At 34.7% G+C, this 20,433-nt stretch overlaps 1 protein-coding gene across 1 annotated transcript; it reads right to left on the minus strand.

Moving 5' to 3' along the window:
- Positions 1-36: 36 nt before the first annotated feature.
- Positions 37-17,377, minus strand: LOC121514998 (BTB/POZ domain-containing protein kctd15-like). The gene is made up of 5 exons (XM_041795524.1): positions 16,858-17,377; positions 3,357-3,532; positions 2,761-2,905; positions 2,167-2,469; positions 37-1,979 (listed from the first exon to the last, which is right to left on the minus strand). Exons 1-5 carry the CDS (start codon positions 16,882-16,884, stop codon positions 1,818-1,820), a joined length of 813 nt encoding a protein of 270 aa, XP_041651458.1. The 5' UTR covers positions 16,885-17,377; the 3' UTR covers positions 37-1,817.
- Positions 17,378-20,433: the final 3,056 nt, after the last annotated feature.

Consider the following 20,433-nt stretch of genomic DNA (forward strand, 5'->3'; position numbering starts at 1 on the left):
TCACGTTTTTATTTCTCTACAAAAGTCAGAAAGAAGAAAAAACCCTGAAATAGTCCTTTAACACTGCAGATTAGAAAAGTTACATCATTCAGCTCTGATGGACCAGGAACAACCAGACCAGATCCACCAGGACCAGATTCACCAAGACCACATCCACCAGGACCAGACCAGATTCACAAGAACCAGATCCACCAGGACCAGATCCCCCAGGACCAGTTCCCCCAGGACCAGATCCCCCAGACTGCTTGGATCCAAACTAAAGTCACCGATACTGATGATCAGATCTGGAGGCTGAGACAGGGTCAGGGTCTGATTTGAGGTTTTTAAACCATCAGAGAGAGGGGGGGGAGAAAAGGAGCCACATGGAGGATTTAAACCTGACAGACCAGACCCTGTACCTGGAGAACTCTTTACTGCTGAGACCTGGACGCCCCGGCTGGACTATCAACCCTTTCCTACCGCCACAGTTTGTTTAATCCTAAAAATAAATATTAAATGTAAAATCTTTTATCGTCAATGTTCACTGAAGGTTTTAACGTGGACTGGTCTGCTTTATGTCCTGGTAGATTCTGGACTAGTCCAGTTTTTATCTCAGGTTATGAAAGACTACTTCAGATCTCTTAATGAGAGCATAAAATCATTAATAGTAGAGTTATTGATGATTCTGTCTGGTCCTGTTGGTCAGTAACGTTTAAATCCTGATGTGGATCAGACTTGAGTCTGTTTAGAGGATTAGGAACTGGCCTAGAGTCTGTGAGGACCCCGTTGTTTCTGTATGCACCCCCAAACAAGAGATAGGCGACTGGATGAAAGTGGGTGCACGTTTCATGATCAGACTAAAAAAGTCTCCGGGGGCCGTCCTCTAAAACGTACAGGAAGTGCACTACAAACAGCTGAAGGTCAAATTTTGCCACTTTTAGCCGATTCACAAGTTTCATATTTTAACCAACTAGTCGGAGGGATTTTAGCCGAGTGAGTCCAGATTGTTTCTGCTCATTCTAGACCGCCTGGAGATCTGAAGCTGAGCTGTCAGTTTTTACAGTTGGGCGGGGCCAAACTCAAACTACTGTCTGATATTTTCACCAATAATGCCTCAGAACTTTTTAATGCTAATGTCAATCCTCAGCAAACTTCACAGAGACGACCACACACTGATCCTGAACACATTCAAACATCAATGTCATTACTTTGTCACAGCGCCCCCCTCTGGCTAGTCAGCATTCCTGCCTCTGAGTTTTAAAATGTTCCTTTTAAATATTCAGCCCCTGCACACCATTCAGCTCAGGCTCGTGGTTTTTGGTCTGGTTTATGGGTCATCATCAGACCTACAAAAAGTCTCCTGGACCCATGCCAGAATCCCAACAGGAAGTCCACCAGCCTTATCTCAATCTCAAAATAAGGCATTTTTGACGGTGCTATATGATTTGAACCTGTTCTAACTTTAGTGAATACTCTGTGATCTTCTGCTCGTTCTCAGAAGACAACGGTATCACACTGAGCACGCTCACATGCTAACATCTCATCTTATTGCCCCCACTGGCAACAGGAAGTGATTCAGTTGGCCCATTTCTCTATTATCCCGCCATCTCACAAGAAGTCACTGTAACTCTGGCTGGCTTGAACCTTTATGACCTCTGAGTGAACCAAAAAGCCCGTGTGACTTATCCTCCAGAGTCCTATCTGTACATAGCATCATCATCCTCATCTTCATCATCAGGCTCCAAATTAAATACTTAAATCCAACGAGAAACTCTAACGTCCTCCACCGTTGTCTCCTGTGTCAACACGCCAACTCTCCAATGCTGACGGTTCACTGGTCAGTCCAGAGGCTCCTGTTTGATCCGGATCGGGGTGCTGGTTATGGACTGGCTGTACCTCAGATCCCGACACAGGACGTACTCGCTGAACTGAGATGAGTCCACACCGCCGCCACAGGACGCCCTGATGGTGAAACCTTTCTGGAAGAGACGCTCAAGGACCTGAGGACACAAAGACAACAGAGACGTCTGAGAGGTTGGACTAGTACGGGTTAAAAACGGGAACAGGAAACACGGGGAACTAAAAACTAAGATCAACAGCTAACCCTCTGGTGAGTCTGAGCAGGACCTTAATCCTGTGTAGACCAGATGGATTGACCAGCTGATTGTGGTCCAGGTGAGTCCTTACCTGCACAGAGTTCAGTCTGCAGTACCCGTTGAGGGGGAAACGGATGACGTGGGTGGGGTCTTGGTTCCAGCCAGCATTCACAGAGTTACACATGACATCTCCAGTCTCTGGGAAGACCTCCTCGATCAGGACTTTCTCTCCACTCAGAGCGATTCTCTCTCCAAGGTCTGGCGTCACCCGGACGACCAGGCACTCGCAGGGCGGTGTCCTCTGGGCCTCCCTCTCTGCCTGCCAGCGCTCCAGCTCTCGGACCATCGGGGTCAGCTGGTAGTAGCGGGCCTCCTCGTAGAGCTGGGGGAAGTCCTGAAGGAGACAGGGGGGTCAGAGTCAGGACCAGGTAGAGCTTCAGTTAGATGTTCTAACCTTTGACAGATTATTTAATTTTAATGCCTTTATTTCTGTTATTATAGAAAGGCCCTTGTTAAAGACACTTAAATCAACCTTATCAGAAGGCATCACTATTAATGGATGTGAGTCCTTAGACCTGTCCCCCATAGACCTGTGGGAATGATTTGGTGGATCGGGGTACAGAAGGAAGAGCCTCTGTCACTCTCATGTTTGGTAGAGTTCTGCATCCTCTGATGTCAGACTCACCTTAAAGTCTTCAGGTAGCAGAAGTTTACAGGTTCGCAGGAAGCTGAGGATGTAGCGGAAGATGTCTCCATCTCTGTCAATGAAGTAGTGCTGCTTCAGACTGTCCAACACGATGGGCTCTGTGCCATTAAACAGACGACTAATCCTACACACCAGAGACACAAGAACGGGTCAACACAACAGGATTCAAACAGACTTCCTAGAGAATCGTCTGCTTAAGTAAATAGTCCCCTCAAAAATGCATCACTCCCTATTTTTGTTCTATTAAACTAAGACTGAGTTTCAGTTTAAGTGTTTTTAAGGAGTATTTTGAAGGCTTTTATAACTTAGTTATCTGGCTTTAGATGTTTTAGATAAAGTTAAAAGTTAAAGACGTTTTACATAGAGCTTAATGTTATAGAGGTTTTAAATAAAGTTAAAAGTAATAGACACTTTAAATAAAGTTTAAAGTTATAGATGTTTTAAATAAAGTTAAAAATTAACAAAATTTTAAAAGCTATAAATATTTAGAGTGACATTTTAACAGTTTGCATGATAAATCCTGTTCTTTTTCTTAATGGGAGTATTTTCATTGGTCTTGTAATTTTAGTTCTTACCTGGACTCGGGGTACTTGGTGAGCGTGGCCAGGCTGCTGGTGTACATGTGACCCCCCACATCGATGTGGACCGGGGCGTTGGCCTTTGTGAGCTGAGCGGGGGAGGGGATTCCCTGAGCAGAGATTGGGGACACAGGTGAGCGGCTCAGAGACACCCTGGACAGGCTCCGCCCCTCCTGAAGGTAACAGCAAACAAACAAAAAACAAACAAGGTGAGAACAGTCGGCTCAGATTGAGAGGACCAAACACTGCAGTTCCTCTAGTGTCCACCAGAGGTTGAGTCTTATTCTAGGTCAGCCTCACCTTTCATCCTCCAAGTGTAAAGGAGAGTGCCAAATACGTGGACAAGTGTGTGCCGGGGTTAATCTCACGGCTGATTTAACCTCTCTGATTATAAAGCTATAATACCAAACTGAATTAACTTACCTCTAATTCTATTTCATGTCATCAAGAAGTGAAATTGTGATCTTGATCACTGACGTTTGAACGGAGCATCGTTTATTAACCCTGTGGCGTTTTCACTTCCAGCTCTCATCAGATGGTTAAAATTGTTCCCGTCACGGTAAAAAATCTTTTATCTGAACATTTAATCCTGATCTGGACACAGGCTGTCCTGTGGCAGCAGGCATCCAGAATTACGCAGAGAGCGGGCACAGTTCATGGAGCATAAAGGAATGTTAGGGGGATTCAGACAGAATACAGACACACAGAGGAACGACTGTAGGGGCTCAGACCAGTTACAGAGTCCAGGTTTCATTCAGCAGAAGTTTGGAACTTCTGATCAGGATCCAGATTAGATGCTGTGAGCGATAATTCTCCACTATGAACCTCTCTCTCTCTCTCTCTCTCTCTCTCTCTTTGGGGGGTTACTGAGGGTTTCTGGGGGGTTGTTGGGGCGGTGGTTGTTGGGGCGGTGGTTGTTGTCCCACCCCCCAGACTCTGTGTGGTTGTAAAGACAAGCTCTGAAGCATGAAGGTGAACAGGAGGCGGGCTCTGCTTCGGCTCTGCCTCGAGGCCCCTGAATGCACCCTGGGGCCGAACCGACAAACACGCTCGCTGTCCTCCGCCCGTCTGCCGCTCTCAGAGTCAGAGCGAGAGGAACACGCCACGCTAGGGACGGGAAAAAGGGCCCATTAATAATACACACAGAAATACAGTGCTGTGAAAAAGTAATCACCCCCCTTGTTAAATCATGAGTTAACTGTGATTATCATGAGTTAACTGTGATTAACATGAGTCAACTATGATTATCATGAGTCAACTGTGATTAACATGAGTTAACTGTGATTAACATGAGTTATCTGTGATTATCATGAGTTAACTGTGATTAACATGAGTCAACTATGATTATCATGAGTTAACTGTGATTAACATGAGTTAACTGTGATTAACCACAGTTGTTGGAAAGCTGAGTTCAGTTTCTCTGGCCACACCCAGGCCTGATTACCTCCAGATTAGTTGAATGAAGAAAAGATTGGAAATCTATCAGTCTGGAGAAGGTTACAGAGACATTTCCAAGGCTTTGGGACTCCAGAGAACCACAGTCAGAGCCATTATCCACAAATGGAGAAAACTGGGAACAGTGGTGAACCTTCCCAGGAGTGGTCAGCCAACCAACATGACTCCAAGAGAGCAACAACGACTCATCCAGGAGGTCACAGAAGAACCCAGAACCACATCCAAAGACCTGCAGGCCTCACTGGCCTCAGTTAAGGTCAGAGTTCATGACTGAACCATTAGAAAGAGACTGGGCAACAATGGCATCATGGTAGGGTTCCAAGGCCAAAACCACTGCTGACAAACAAGAACACAAAGGCTCGTCTCACATTTGACTAAAAACATCCTGATGATCCCCAAGACTTCTGGGAAATATTCTGAGGACTGACCAGACAGAAGAGGAACTTTCTGGAAGTAGTCCCACCTGGAGTAAAAATAACAGCATTTGATAAACAGAACATCATGCCAACAGTCAGACATGGTGGTGGCAGTGTGATGGTCTGGACCAGGACCTGGACCACTTGCTGTGATTGATGGAACCATGAATTCTGCTGTCTACCAGAAAATCCTGAAGGCCAAAGTCCGGCCATCAGTTCATGACCTCAAGATCAAGAACTCTTGGGTTATGGAGCAGGACAACGACCCGAAACACACCAGCAAGTCCACCTCTGAGTGGATCAGGATAAACTAAATGAAGGTTCTAGAGTGGCCCAGTCAGGGTCTGGACTTAAATCCAACTGGGATGCTGTGGTGTGACCTTAAACGGACAGTTTATGCTGGAAAACCCTCTAATATGGCTGAGTTAAAGCAATTCTGTAAAGAAGAGTGGGACAACATTCCTCCACAGGGATGAGAAAGACTCATCAGCCGTTATCACAGCAGTCCTCATTTAAGCAGCTATTTTTAATTTTAGTCTTTAAATGAAATGTTTTTTTTAGTTTTAGTAACATTTTAGTCATTTCTATTTTTGTTAGTCTCAGTCTAGTTTTAGTCATCGCAGATCTATTTTTGTTAGTCTAGTTTTAGTCATCACAGATCTATTTTTGTTGGTCTAGTCTAGTTTAGTCATCACAGATCTATTTTTGTTAGTCTAGTTTTAGTCATCACAGATCTATTTTTGTTGGTCTAGTCTAGTTTAGTCATCACAGATCTATTTTTGTTAGTCTAGTTTTAGTCGTCACAGATCTATTTTTGTTAGTCTAGTTTTAGTCATCGCAGATCTATTTTTGTTAGTCTAGTTTTAGTCGTCACAGATCTATTTTTGTTAGTCTAGTTTTAGTCATCACAGATCTATTTTTGTTGGTCTAGTCTAGTTTAGTCATCACAGATCTATTTTTGTTAGTCTAGTTTTAGTCGTCACAGATCTATTTTTGTTAGTCTAGTTTTAGTCATCACAGATCTATTTTTGTTAGTCTCAGTCTAGTTTTACTCATCACAGATCTATTTTTGTTAGTCTAGTTTTAGTCATCACAGATCTATTTTTGTTAGTCTCAGTCTAGTTTTAGTCATCACAGATCTATTTTTGTTAGTCTCAGTCTAGTTTTACTCATCACAGATCTATTTTTGTTAGTCTCAGTCTAGTTTTAGTCATCACAGATCTATTTTTGTTAGTCTAGTTTTAGTCATCACAGATCTATTTTTGTTAGTCTAGTTTTAGTCATCGCAGATCTATTTTTGTTAGTCTCAGTCTAGTTTTAGTCATCACAGATCTATTTTTGTTAGTCTCAGTCTAGTTTTAGTCATCACAGATCTATTTTTTTAGTCTCAGTCTAGTTTTAGTCATCACAGATCTATTTTTGTTAGTCTCAGTCTAGTTTTAGTCATCACAGATCTATTTTTGTTAGTCTAGTTTTAGTCATCACAGATCTATTTTTGTTAGTCTAGTTTTAGTCGTCACAGATCTATTTTTGTTAGTCTCAGTCTAGTTTTAGTCATCACAGATCTATTTTTGTTAGTCTAGTTTTAGTCATCACAGATCTATTTTTGTTAGTCTAGTTTTAGTCATCGCAGATCTATTTTTGTTAGTCTCAGTCTAGTTTTAGTCATCACAGATCTATTTTTGTTAGTCTCAGTCTAGTTTTACTCATCACAGATCTATTTTTGTTAGTCTCAGTCTAGTTTTAGTCATCACAGATCTATTTTTGTTAGTCTAGTTTTAGTCATCACAGATCTATTTTTGTTAGTCTAGTTTTAGTCATCGCAGATCTATTTTTGTTAGTCTCAGTCTAGTTTTAGTCATCACAGATCTATTTTTGTTAGTCTCAGTCTAGTTTTAGTCATCACAGATCTATTTTTGTTAGTCTCAGTCTAGTTTTAGTCATCACAGATCTATTTTTGTTAGTCTAGTTTTAGTCATCACAGATCTATTTTTGTTAGTCTAGTTTTAGTCATCACAGATCTATTTTTGTTAGTCTCAGTCTAGTTTTAGTCATCACAGATCTATTTTTGTTAGTCTCAGTCTAGTTTTAGTCATCACAGATCTATTTTTGTTAGTCTCAGTCTAGTTTTAGTCATCACAGATCTATTTTTGTTAGTCTCAGTCTAGTTTTAGTCATCACAGATCTATTTTTGTTAGTCTAGTTTTAGTCATCACAGATCTATTTTTGTTAGTCTAGTTTTAGTCATCACAGATCTATTTTTGTTAGTCTAGTCTAGTTTTAGTCATCACAGATCTATTTTTGTTAGTCTCAGTCTAGTTTTAGTCATCACAGATCTATTTTTGTTAGTCTCAGTCTAGTTTTAGTCATCACAGATCTATTTTTGTTAGTCTAGTTTTAGTCGTCACAGATCTATTTTTGTTAGTCTAGTTTTAGTCGTCACAGATCTATTTTTGTTAGTCTCAGTCTAGTTTTAGTCATCACAGATCTATTTTTGTTAGTCTCAGTCTAGTTTTAGTCATCACAGATCTATTTTTGTTAGTCTCAGTCTAGTTTTAGTCATCACAGATCTATTTTTGTTAGTCTAGTTTTAGTCATCACAGATCTATTTTTGTTAGTCTAGTTTTAGTCATCACAGATCTATTTTTGTTAGTCTCAGTCTAGTTTTAGTCATCACAGATCTATTTTTGTTAGTCTCAGTCTAGTTTTAGTCATCACAGATCTATTTTTGTTAGTCTAGTTTTAGTCATCACAGATCTATTTTTGTTAGTCTAGTTTTAGTCATCGCAGATCTATTTTTGTTAGTCTCAGTCTAGTTTTACTCATCACAGATCTATTTTTGTTAGTCTAGTTTTAGTCATCACAGATCTATTTTTGTTAGTCTAGTTTTAGTCATCACAGATCTATTTTTGTTAGTCTAGTTTTAGTCATCACAGATCTATTTTTGTTAGTCTCAGTCTAGTTTTAGTCATCACAGATCTATTTTTGTTAGTCTCAGTCTAGTTTTAGTCATCACAGATCTATTTTTGTTAGTCTAGTTTTAGTCATCACAGATCTATTTTTGTTAGTCTAGTTTTAGTCATCACAGATCTATTTTTGTTAGTCTCAGTCTAGTTTTAGTCATCACAGATCTATTTTTGTTAGTCTCAGTCTAGTTTTAGTCATCACAGATCTATTTTTGTTAGTCTCAGTCTAGTTTTAGTCATCACAGATCTATTTTTGTTAGTCTCAGTCTAGTTTTAGTCATCACAGATCTATTTTTGTTAGTCTAGTTTTAGTCATCACAGATCTATTTTTGTTAGTCTAGTTTTAGTCATCACAGATCTATTTTTGTTAGTCTCAGTCTAGTTTTAGTCATCACAGATCTATTTTTGTTAGTCTCAGTCTAGTTTTAGTCATCACAGATCTATTTTTGTTAGTCTCAGTCTAGTTTTAGTCATCACAGATCTATTTTTGTTAGTCTAGTTTTAGTCATCACAGATCTATTTTTGTTAGTCTAGTTTTAGTCATCACAGATCTATTTTTGTTAGTCTAGTCTAGTTTTAGTCATCACAGATCTATTTTTGTTAGTCTCAGTCTAGTTTTAGTCATCACAGATCTATTTTTGTTAGTCTCAGTCTAGTTTTAGTCATCACAGATCTATTTTTGTTAGTCTAGTTTTAGTCATCACAGATCTATTTTTGTTAGTCTAGTTTTAGTCATCACAGATCTATTTTTGTTAGTCTCAGTCTAGTTTTAGTCATCACAGATCTATTTTTGTTAGTCTCAGTCTAGTTTTAGTCATCACAGATCTATTTTTGTTAGTCTAGTTTTAGTCATCACAGATCTATTTTTGTTAGTCTAGTTTTAGTCATCACAGATCTATTTTTGTTAGTCTCAGTCTAGTTTTAGTCATCACAGATCTATTTTTGTTAGTCTAGTTTTAGTCATCACAGATCTATTTTTGTTAGTCTCAGTCTAGTTTTAGTCATCACAGATCTATTTTTGTTAGTCTAGTTTTAGTCGTCACAGATCTATTATTGTTAGTCTAGTTTTAGTTGTCACAGATCTATTTTTGTTAGTCTAGTCTAGTTTTAGTCGTCACAGATCTATTTTTGATTGTCTCAGTCTAGTTTTAGTCGTCACAGATCTATTTTTGTTAGTCTAGTTTTAGTCGTCACAGATCTATTTTTGTTAGTCTAGTTTTAGTCATCACAGATCTATTTTTGTTAGTCTCAGTCTAGTTTTAGTCATCACAGATCTATTTTTGTTAGTCTCAGTCTAGTTTTAGTCATCACAGATCTATTTTTGTTAGTCTAGTTTTAGTCGTCACAGATCTATTTTTGTTAGTCTCAGTCTAGTTTTAGTCATCACAGATCTATTTTTGTTAGTCTCAGTCTAGTTTTAGTCATCACAGATCTATTTTTGTTAGTCTAGTTTTAGTCATCACAGATCTATTTTTGTTAGTCTCAGTCTAGTTTTAGTCATCACAGATCTATTTTTGTTAGTCTAGTCTAGTTCTAGTCATCACAGATCTATTTTTGTTAGTCTAGTTTTAGTCATCACAGATCTATTTTTGTTAGTCTAGTTTTAGTCATCACAGATCTATTTTTGTTAGTCTCAGTCTAGTTTTAGTCATCACAGATCTATTTTTGTTAGTCTAGTTTTAGTCATCACAGATCTATTTTTGTTAGTCTCAGTCTAGTTTTAGTCATCACAGATCTATTTTTGTTAGTCTAGTTTTAGTCGTCACAGATCTATTTTTGTTAGTCTAGTTTTAGTCATCACAGATCTATTTTTGTTAGTCTAGTTTTAGTCGTCACAGATCTATTTTTGTTAGTCTAGTTTTAGTCATCACAGATCTATTTTTGTTAGTCTAGTTTTAGTCATCACAGATCTATTTTTGTTAGTCTCAGTCTAGTTTTAGTCATCACAGATCTATTTTTGTTAGTCTAGTTTTAGTCGTCACAGATCTATTATTGTTAGTCTAGTTTTAGTTGTCACGGATCTATTTTTGTTAGTCTCAGTCTAGTTTTAGTCGTCACAGATCTATTTTTGTTAGTCTAGTTTTAGTCATCGCAGATCTATTTTTGTTAGTCTCAGTCTAGTTTAGTCATCACAGATCTATTTTTGTTAGTCTAGTTTTAGTCGTCACAGATCTATTTTTGTTAGTCTAGTTTTAGTTGTCACAGATCCATTTTTGTTAGTCTAGTTTTAGTCGTCACAGATCTATTTTTGTTAGTCTAGTTTTAGTCGTCACAGATCTATTTTTGTTAGTCTAGTTTTAGTCGTCACAGATCTATTATTGTTAGTCTAGTTTTAGTCGTCACAGATCTATTTTTGTTAGTCTCAGTCTAGTTTTAGTCATCACAGATCTATTTTTGTTAGTCTAGTTTTAGTCATCGCAGATCTATTTTTGTTAGTCTCAGTCTAGTTTTAGTCATCACAGATCTATTTTTGTTAGTCTAGTTTTAGTCGTCACAGATCTATCATTGTTAGTCTAGTTTTAGTTGTCACGGATCTATTTTTGTTAGTCTAGTCTAGTTTTAGTTGTCACAGATCTATTTTTGATTGTCTCAGTCTAGTTTTAGTCGTCACAGATCTATTTTTGTTAGTCTAGTTTTAGTCGTCACAGATCTATTTTTGTTAGTCTCAGTCTAGTTGTCACAGATCTATTTTTGTTAGTCTAGTTTTAGTCGTCACAGATCTATTTTTGTTAGTCTAGTTTTAGTCGTCACAGATCTATTTTTGTTAGTCTCAGTCTAGTTTTAGTCATCACAGATCTATTTTTGTTAGTCTCAGTCTAGTTTTAGTCATCACAGATCTATTTTTGTTAGTCTCAGTCTAGTTTTAGTCATCACAGATCTATTTTTGTTAGTCTAGTTTTAGTCATCACAGATCTATTTTTGTTAGTCTCAGTCTAGTTTTAGTCATCACAGATCTATTTTTGTTAGTCTTAGTCTAGTTTTAGTCATCACAGATCTATTTTTGTTAGTCTAGTTTTAGTCATCACAGATCTATTTTTGTTAGTCTAGTTTTAGTCATCACAGATCTATTTTTGTTAGTCTAGTTTTAGTCATCACAGATCTATTTTTGTTAGTCTCAGTCTAGTTTTAGTCATCACAGATCTATTTTTGTTAGTCTCAGTCTAGTTTTAGTCATCACAGATCTATTTTTGTTAGTCTAGTTTTAGTCATCACAGATCTATTTTTGTTAGTCTAGTTTTAGTCATCACAGATCTATTTTTGTTAGTCTCAGTCTAGTTTTAGTCATCACAGATCTATTTTTGTTAGTCTCAGTCTAGTTTTAGTCATCACAGATCTATTTTTGTTAGTCTCAGTCTAGTTTTAGTCATCACAGATCTATTTTTGTTAGTCTCAGTCTAGTTTTAGTCATCACAGATCTATTTTTGTTAGTCTAGTTTTAGTCATCACAGATCTATTTTTGTTAGTCTAGTTTTAGTCATCACAGATCTATTTTTCTCAGTCTAGTTTTAGTCATCACAGATCTATTTTTGTTAGTCTCAGTCTAGTTTTAGTCATCACAGATCTATTTTTGTTAGTCTAGTTTTAGTCATCACAGATCTATTTTTGTTAGTCTAGTTTTAGTCATCACAGATCTATTTTTGTTAGTCTAGTTTTAGTCATCACAGATCTATTTTTGTTAGTCTCAGTCTAGTTTTAGTCATCACAGATCTATTTTTGTTAGTCTCAGTCTAGTTTTAGTCATCACAGATCTATTTTTGTTAGTCTAGTCTAGTTTTAGTCATCACAGATCTATTTTTGTTAGTCTAGTTTTAGTCATCACAGATCTATTTTTGTTAGTCTAGTTTTAGTCATCACAGATCTATTTTTGTTAGTCTCAGTCTAGTTTTAGTCATCACAGATCTATTTTTGTTAGTCTCAGTCTAGTTTTAGTCATCACAGATCTATTTTTGTTAGTCTAGTTTTAGTCATCACAGATCTATTTTTGTTAGTCTAGTTTTAGTCATCACAGATCTATTTTTGTTAGTCTCAGTCTAGTTTTAGTCATCACAGATCTATTTTTGTTAGTCTAGTTTTAGTCATCACAGATCTATTTTTGTTAGTCTCAGTCTAGTTTTAGTCATCACAGATCTATTTTTGTTAGTCTAGTTTTAGTCATCACAGATCTATTTTTGTTAGTCTAGTTTTAGTCATCACAGATCTATTTTTGTTAGTCTAGTCTAGTTTTAGTCATCACAGATCTATTTTTGTTAGTCTCAGTCTAGTTTTAGTCATCACAGATCTATTTTTGTTAGTCTAGTTTTAGTCATCACAGATCTATTTTTGTTAGTCTAGTTTTAGTCATCACAGATCTATTTTTGTTAGTCTCAGTCTAGTTTTAGTCATCACAGATCTATTTTTGTTAGTCTCAGTCTAGTTTTAGTCATCACAGATCTATTTTTGTTAGTCTAGTTTTAGTCATCACAGATCTATTTTTGTTAGTCTCAGTCTAGTTTTAGTCATCACAGATCTATTTTTGTTAGTCTCAGTCTAGTTTTAGTCATCACAGATCTATTTTTGTTAGTCTAGTTTTAGTCATCACAGATCTATTTTTGTTAGTCTCAGTCTAGTTTTAGTCATCACAGATCTATTTTTGTTAGTCTAGTCTAGTTCTAGTCATCACAGATCTATTTTTGTTAGTCTAGTTTTAGTCATCACAGATCTATTTTTGTTAGTCTAGTTTTAGTCATCACAGATCTATTTTTGTTAGTCTCAGTCTAGTTTTAGTCATCACAGATCTATTTTTGTTAGTCTAGTTTTAGTCATCACAGATCTATTTTTGTTAGTCTCAGTCCAGTTTTAGTCATCACAGATCTATTTTTGTTAGTCTAGTTTTAGTCATCACAGATCTATTTTTGTTAGTCTAGTTTTAGTCATCACAGATCTATTTTTGTTAGTCTAGTTTTAGTCATCACAGATCTATTTTTGTTAGTCTAGTTTTAGTCATCACAGATCTATTTTTGTTAGTCTAGTTTTAGTCATCACAGATCTATTTTTGTTAGTCTCAGTCTAGTTTTAGTCATCACAGATCTATTTTTGTTAGTCTAGTTTTAGTCATCACAGATCTATTTTTGTTAGTCTAGTTTTAGTTTTCACAGATCTATTTTTGTTAGTCTAGTTTTAGTCATCACAGATCTATTTTTGTTAGTCTAGTTTTAGTCATCACAGATCTATTTTTGTTAGTCTAGTTTTAGTCATCACAGATCTATTTTTGTTAGTCTAGTTTTAGTCATCACAGATCTATTTTTGTTAGTCTAGTTTTAGTCATAAAAGATCTATTTTTGTTAGTCTAGTTTTAGTCATCACAGATCTATTTTTGTTAGTCTAGTTTTAGTCATCACAGATCTATTTTTGTTAGTCTAGTTTTAGTCATCACAGATCTATTTTTGTTAGTCTAGTTTTAGTCATCACAGATCTATTTTTGTTAGTCTCAGTCTAGTTTTAGTCATCACAGATCTATTTTTGTTAGTCTAGTCTAGTTTTAGTCATCACAGATCTATTTTTGTTAGTCTCAGTCTAGTTTTAGTCATCACAGTTCTATTTTTCTTAGTCTAGTCTAGTTTTTGTCATCACAGTTCTATTTTTGTTAGTCTAGTTTTAGTCATCACAGATCTATTTTTGTTAGTCTAGTCTAGTTTTAGTCATCACAGATCTATTTTTGTTAGTCTCAGTCTAGTTTTAGTCATCACAGATCTATTTTTGTTAGTCTAGTTTTAGTCATCACAGATCTATTTTTGTTAGTCTAGTTTTAGTAATCACAGATCTATTTTTGTTAGTCTAGTTTTAGTCATCACAGATCTATTTTTGTTAGTCTAGTTTTAGTCATCACAGATCTATTTTTGTTAGTCTAGTTTTAGTCATCACAGATCTATTTTTGTTAGTCTCAGTCTAGTTGTAGTCATCACAGATCTATTTTTGTTAGTCTCAGTCTAGTTTTAGTCATCACAGATCTATTTTTGTTAGTCTAGTTTTAGTCATCACAGATCTATTTTTGTTAGTCTAGTTTTAGTCATCACAGATCTATTTTTGTTAGTCTCAGTCTAGTTTTAGTCATCACAGATCTATTTTTGTTTGTCTCAGTCTAGTTTTAGTCATCACAGATCTATTTTTGTTAGTCTAGTTTTAGTCATCACAGATCTATTTTTGTTAGTCTCAGTCTAGTTTTAGTCATCACAGATCTATTTTTGTTAGTCTCAGTCTAGTTTAGTCGTCACAGATCTATTTTTGTTAGTCTCAGTCTAGTTTCAGTCATCACAGATCTATTTTTGTTAGTCTAGTTTTAGTCGTCACAGATCTATTTTTGTTAGTCTAGTTTTAGTCATCACAGATCTATTTTTGTTAGTCTAGTTTTAGTCATCACAGATCTATTTTTGTTAGTCTCAGTCTAGTTTTAGTCATCACAGATCTATTTTTGTTAGTCTAGTTTTAGTCATCGCAGATCTATTTTTGTTAGTCTCAGTCTAGTTTTAGTCATCACAGATCTATTTTTGTTAGTCTAGTTTTAGTCGTCACAGATCTATTTTTGTTAGTCTAGTTTTAGTCGTCACAGATCTATTTTTGTTAGTCTCAGTCTAGTTGTCACAGATCTATTTTTGTTAGTCTAGTTTTAGTCATCACAGATCTATTTTTGTTAGTCTAGTTTTAGTCATCACAGATCTATTTTTGTTAGTCTAGTTTTAGTCATCACAGATCTATTTTTGTTAGTCTAGTTTTAGTCATCACAGATCTATTTTTGTTAGTCTAGTTTTAGTCATCACAGATCTATTTTTGTTAGTCTCAGTCTAGTTTTAGTCATCACAGATCTATTTTTGTTAGTCTAGTTTTAGTCATCACAGATCTATTTTTGTTAGTCTAGTTTTAGTCGTCACAGATCTATTTTTGTTAGTCTAGTTTTAGTCATCACAGATCTATTTTTGTTAGTCTAGTTTTAGTCATCACAGATCTATTTTTGTTAGTCTAGTTTTAGTCATCACAGATCTATTTTTGTTAGTCTAGTTTTAGTCATCACAGATCTATTTTTGTTAGTCTAGTTTTGAGTCTCACAGATCTATTTTTGTTAGTCTAGTTTTAGTCATCACAGATCTATTTTTGTTAGTCTCAGTCTAGTTGTCACAGATCTATTTTTGTTAGTCTAGTTTTAGTCATCACAGATCTATTTTTGTTAGTCTAGTTTTAGTCATCACAGATCTATTTTTGTTAGTCTAGTTTTAGTCATCACAGATCTATTTTTGTTAGTCTAGTTTTAGTCATCACAGATCTATTTTTGTTAGTCTAGTTTTAGTCGTCACAGATCTATTTTTGTTAGTCTCAGTCTAGTTTCAGTCATCACAGATCTATTTTTGTTAGTCTAGTTTTAGTCGTCACAGATCTATTTTTGTTAGTCTAGTTTTAGTCGTCACAGATCTATTTTTGTTAGTCTAGTTTTAGTCGTCACAGATCTATTTTTGTTAGTCTAGTTTTAGTCGTCACAGATCTATTTTTGTTAGTCTAGTTTTAGTCGTCACAGATCCATTTTTGTTAGTCTAGTTTTAAAGAAAGGCTGTGGATGAACATTTAATCAGAGTTTAGACCAGTTATCAGGGTTATTGCTTTTTCACACACAGACAAATAGGTTTGGATTTTTTAACCTTAATAAATAAAATCATCATTTAGAAACTGAATTTTCTATTTTCTTGGGTTTTTCTGTGAGATTTTAAAATTAGTTTGATGATCCAAAACATTTGAGTGTGATAACAATGCAAAAAGTCAGGAATCAGAAAGAGGTGAATACTTTTTCACGGACTGTACACATCTACCTACCTGTTTATATCTACATATAAATATAGATCTAAATCTCCCCTTCATTAGCCTCTAAGACTCTGAATAATAATAATAATAATAATAGGGGAACCGTGACTGTAAAGCCCTGATATCTGACAGAAAGACTTACTGATCCTCCATTTTACCCACAGATTGATTTTTTATTTGTTGAATCTATTTTATTTTCTGTCTATAAATCTGTTTATAAATCTTAAATCTATCTTTGATTCTGGATCCTCAGATACCTTAGCCCGGTCTAGACCCTGACTCCAGGCTCTCGGGGATTGTGGTTCTATTCTAGACTCCATTTAGAAATGTGTAGTTTTAGGTTTTCCCCCTTATAGTCCAGGTTTAGCGTCTTATAGTCCCCATTTCAGAGCTGGTCTTAGTAGGTTAAGCCCTTCTGTTGAATCCGGGACCTGGTCTGGCCCCCGTCTGCCGGTCGGTTTCTATATCTTTAACTTGAACCACTCGGTGATCCGGATCGTCCCCGTGTTAGCTGGGCGGTCATGGTGGCAGAAAAAGAGCCGAGGTCTCAGACAGAGATCTGGTCTTTCTTTATATCCGGTCTGATCAGAAACACCAAACCGGAGCCGATTTAAGCTCGGAGACCCAGTCCCACTGATAAGGGTTTAGATTAGTCTAGACTCAGTCGTTACGAGGGCAAAACAACCGGAAACTCTAAAGCTGAGCTTTCTAACATGGACTCTGGTAGACCAGACTCTCTGATCCTCTCGGTAAAACCTCGGACTGATTCCGGGTTTAAACTCCGGACTTTGGTCACCTTTAGACGTCTAAATGTCCCATGATGCTGTTCGTCCTTACCTGAGAGGAGACCGACACCGAGGACATGCTGACCGGAGCCTGGAGGAGGATTTAGCTGCGGGACCGGCTCTTCCTTCAGTCGGGCTTCCTGCCTCTGTATCCCGGTGACTGAGACCCAAGCAGGCCCGTCCGAGGTTCCTCCGAGAGAAAAGGGAGGGAGGACTGGCCCAGGGCCCTTCAGACCCCCCAGGGCCAGGATTAGGACACAGTAAGGGTCTGGTGTGTGCTCCTGTCCCGCTCAGACTCGTTCATAGACCAGATAGAGTCGGTCTGGTTCCGTCTCAGTTCGTCAGTCCCTGGATTCAGACCTTCCTCCGTAGACTGACCGAGGATCTGTCCTCTCAGGAGTCCTCCGTCTCCGCTCCTCCTCTCGGTCCGCTCCTGTAGTCTAACACCAAACAGCCCTCAGGCTCCGGGGCCAGATGACGTCTCCCGTCATGCATTCTGCCGCTCCAGCTGCCGCAGGCACAATGCGCCATTTCAATTATCGCGCGCTGCTAGATGGAGATGTGCGCCGCGAGGCTGCGCACAGATCCGGATTATTCTCCCATCAGTCTGCGGGAGGAGGGCTGAGGAGAGGGAGGGGTCAAAGGATGGGGGGTGGGGGGTGGGGGGGGGGGGCTTCTGCAGGAACCATCAGGTCCTAGCAGGAACCATAAAAAAAAAATGTGAAAGTAAAATTCTTGAAAAAAAAATCCTGAATCATAATTATGAAATAAAAAGTCATAATAATGACATAAAAGGTCATAATAATGAAATAAAAGGTCATAATAATGAAATAAAAGGTCATAATAATGACATAAAAGGTCATAATAATGAAATAAAGGGTCATGATAATGACATAAAAGGTCATAATAATGACATAAAAGGTCATAATAATGAAATAAAAGGTCATAATAATGAAATAAAGGGTCATAATAATGACATAAAAGGTCATAATAATGACATAAAAGGTCATAATAATGAAATAAAAGGTCATAATAATGACATAAAAGGTCATAATAATGAAATAAAAAGTCATAATAATGAAATAAAAGGTCATTATAATGAAATAAAAGGTCATAATAATGAAATAAAAAGTCATAATAATGAAATAAAAGGTCATTATAATGAAATAAAAGGTCATAATAATGAAATAAAAGGTCATAATAATGAAATAACGTCATAATAATGAAATAAAAGGTCATAATAATGAAATAAAAGGTCATAATAATGAAATAAAAGGTCATAATAATGAAATAACGTCATAATAATGAAATAAAAGGTCATAATAATGAAATAAAAGGTCATAATAATGAAATAACGTCATAATAATGAAATAAAAGGTCATAATAATGAAATAAAAGGTCATAATAATGAAATAAAAGGTCATAATAATGAAATAAGGTCATAATAATGAAATAAGGTCATAATTATGAAATAAAAAGTCATAATAATGACATAAAAAGTCATAATAATGAAATAAAAGGTCATAATAATGAAATAACGTCATAATAATGAAATAAAAGGTCATAATAATGAAATAAAAGGTCATAATAATGAAATAAAAGGTCATAATAATGAAATAAGGTCATAATTATGAAATAAAAAGTCATAATAATGAAATAAAAGGTCATAATAATGAAATAAGGTCATAATTATGAAATAAAAAGTCATAATAATGAAATAAAAGGTCATAATAATGAAATAAAAGGTCATAATAATGAAATAAGGTCATAATAATGAAATAAAAGGTCATAATAATGAAATAAGGTCATAATAATGACATAAAAGGTCATAATAATGACCTTTTATGTTATAATTATGAAATAAAAAGTCATAATAATGAAATAAAAGGTCATAATAATGAAATAACGTCATAATAATGAAATAAAAGGTCATAATAATGAAATAAAAGGTCATAATAATGAAATAAGGTCATAATAATGACATAAAAGGTCATAATAATGAAATAAAAAGTCATAATAATGACATAAAAGGTCATAATAATGACATAAAAAGTCATAATAATGACATAAAAGGTCATAATAATGAAATAAAAGGTCATTATAATGAAATAAAAGGTCATAATAATGACATAAAAAGTCATAATAATGAAATAAAAGGTCATAATTATGAAATAAAAAGTCATAATAATGAAATAAAAGGTCATAATAATGAAATAAGGTCATAATAATGAAATAAAAGGTCATAATAATGAAATAAAAAGTCAATAATGAAATAAAAGGTCATAATTATGAAATAAAAAGTCATAATAATGAAATAAGGTCATAATAATGAAATAAGGTCATAATAATGAAATAAAAGTTCAAAATAATCAAATAAAAGGTCATAATTATGAAATAAAAAGTCATAATAATGAAATAAAAGGTTATAATAATGAAAAAATGTCATAATAATGAAATAAAAGGTCATAATAATGAAATAAGGTCATAATATTGAAATAAGGTCATAATAATGAAATAAAAGGTCATAATTATGAAATAAAAGGTCATAATAATGACATAAAAGGTCATAATAATGAAATAAAAGGTCATAATAATGAAATAAAAGGTCATAATAATGACATAAAAGGACATAATAATGACATAAAAGGTCATAATAATGACATAAAAGGTCATAATAATGACATAAAAGGTCATAATAATGAAATAAAAGGTCATAATAATGAAATAAAAGGTCATAATAATGAAATAAAAAGTCATAATAATGAAATAAAAGGTCATAATAATGACATAAAAGGTCATAATAATGAAATAAAAAGTCATAATAATGAAATAAAAGGTCATTATAATGAAATAAAAGGTCATAATAATGAAATAAAAGGTCATTATAATGAAATAAAAGGTCATAATAATGACATAAAAAGTCATAATAATGAAATAAAAGGTCATAATTATGAAATAAAAAGTCATAATAATGAAATAAAAGGTCATAATAATGAAATAAGGTCATAATAATGAAATAAAAGGTCATAATAATGACATAAAAGGTCATAATAATGACATAAAAGGTCATAATAATGAAATAAAAGGTCATAATAATGACATAAAAGGTCATAATAATGAAATAAAAAGTCATAATAATGAAATAAAAGGTCATTATAATGAAATAAAAGGTCATAATAATGAAATAAAAAGTCATAATAATGAAATAAAAGGTCATAATAATGAAATAAAAGGTCATAATAATGAAATAAAAGGTCATAATAATGAAATAACGTCATAATAATGAAATAAAAGGTCATAATAATGAAATAAAAGGTCATAATAATGAAATAAGGTCATAATAATGAAATAAAAAGTCATAATAATGAAATAAAATGTCATAATAATGAAATAAAAGGTCATAATAATGAAATAACGTCATAATAATGAAATAAAAGGTCATAATAATGAAATAAAAGGTCATAATAATGAAATAAGGTCATAATAATGAAATAAGGTCATAATTATGAAATAAAAAGTCATAATAATGACATAAAAAGTCATAATAATGAAATAAAAGGTCATAATAATGAAATAACGTCATAATAATGAAATAAAAGGTCATAATAATGAAATAAAAGGTCATAAT

This window comes from Cheilinus undulatus, linkage group 9 (assembly GCF_018320785.1).
Source record: "Cheilinus undulatus linkage group 9, ASM1832078v1, whole genome shotgun sequence".
Taxonomy (NCBI): domain Eukaryota; kingdom Metazoa; phylum Chordata; class Actinopteri; order Labriformes; family Labridae; genus Cheilinus; species Cheilinus undulatus.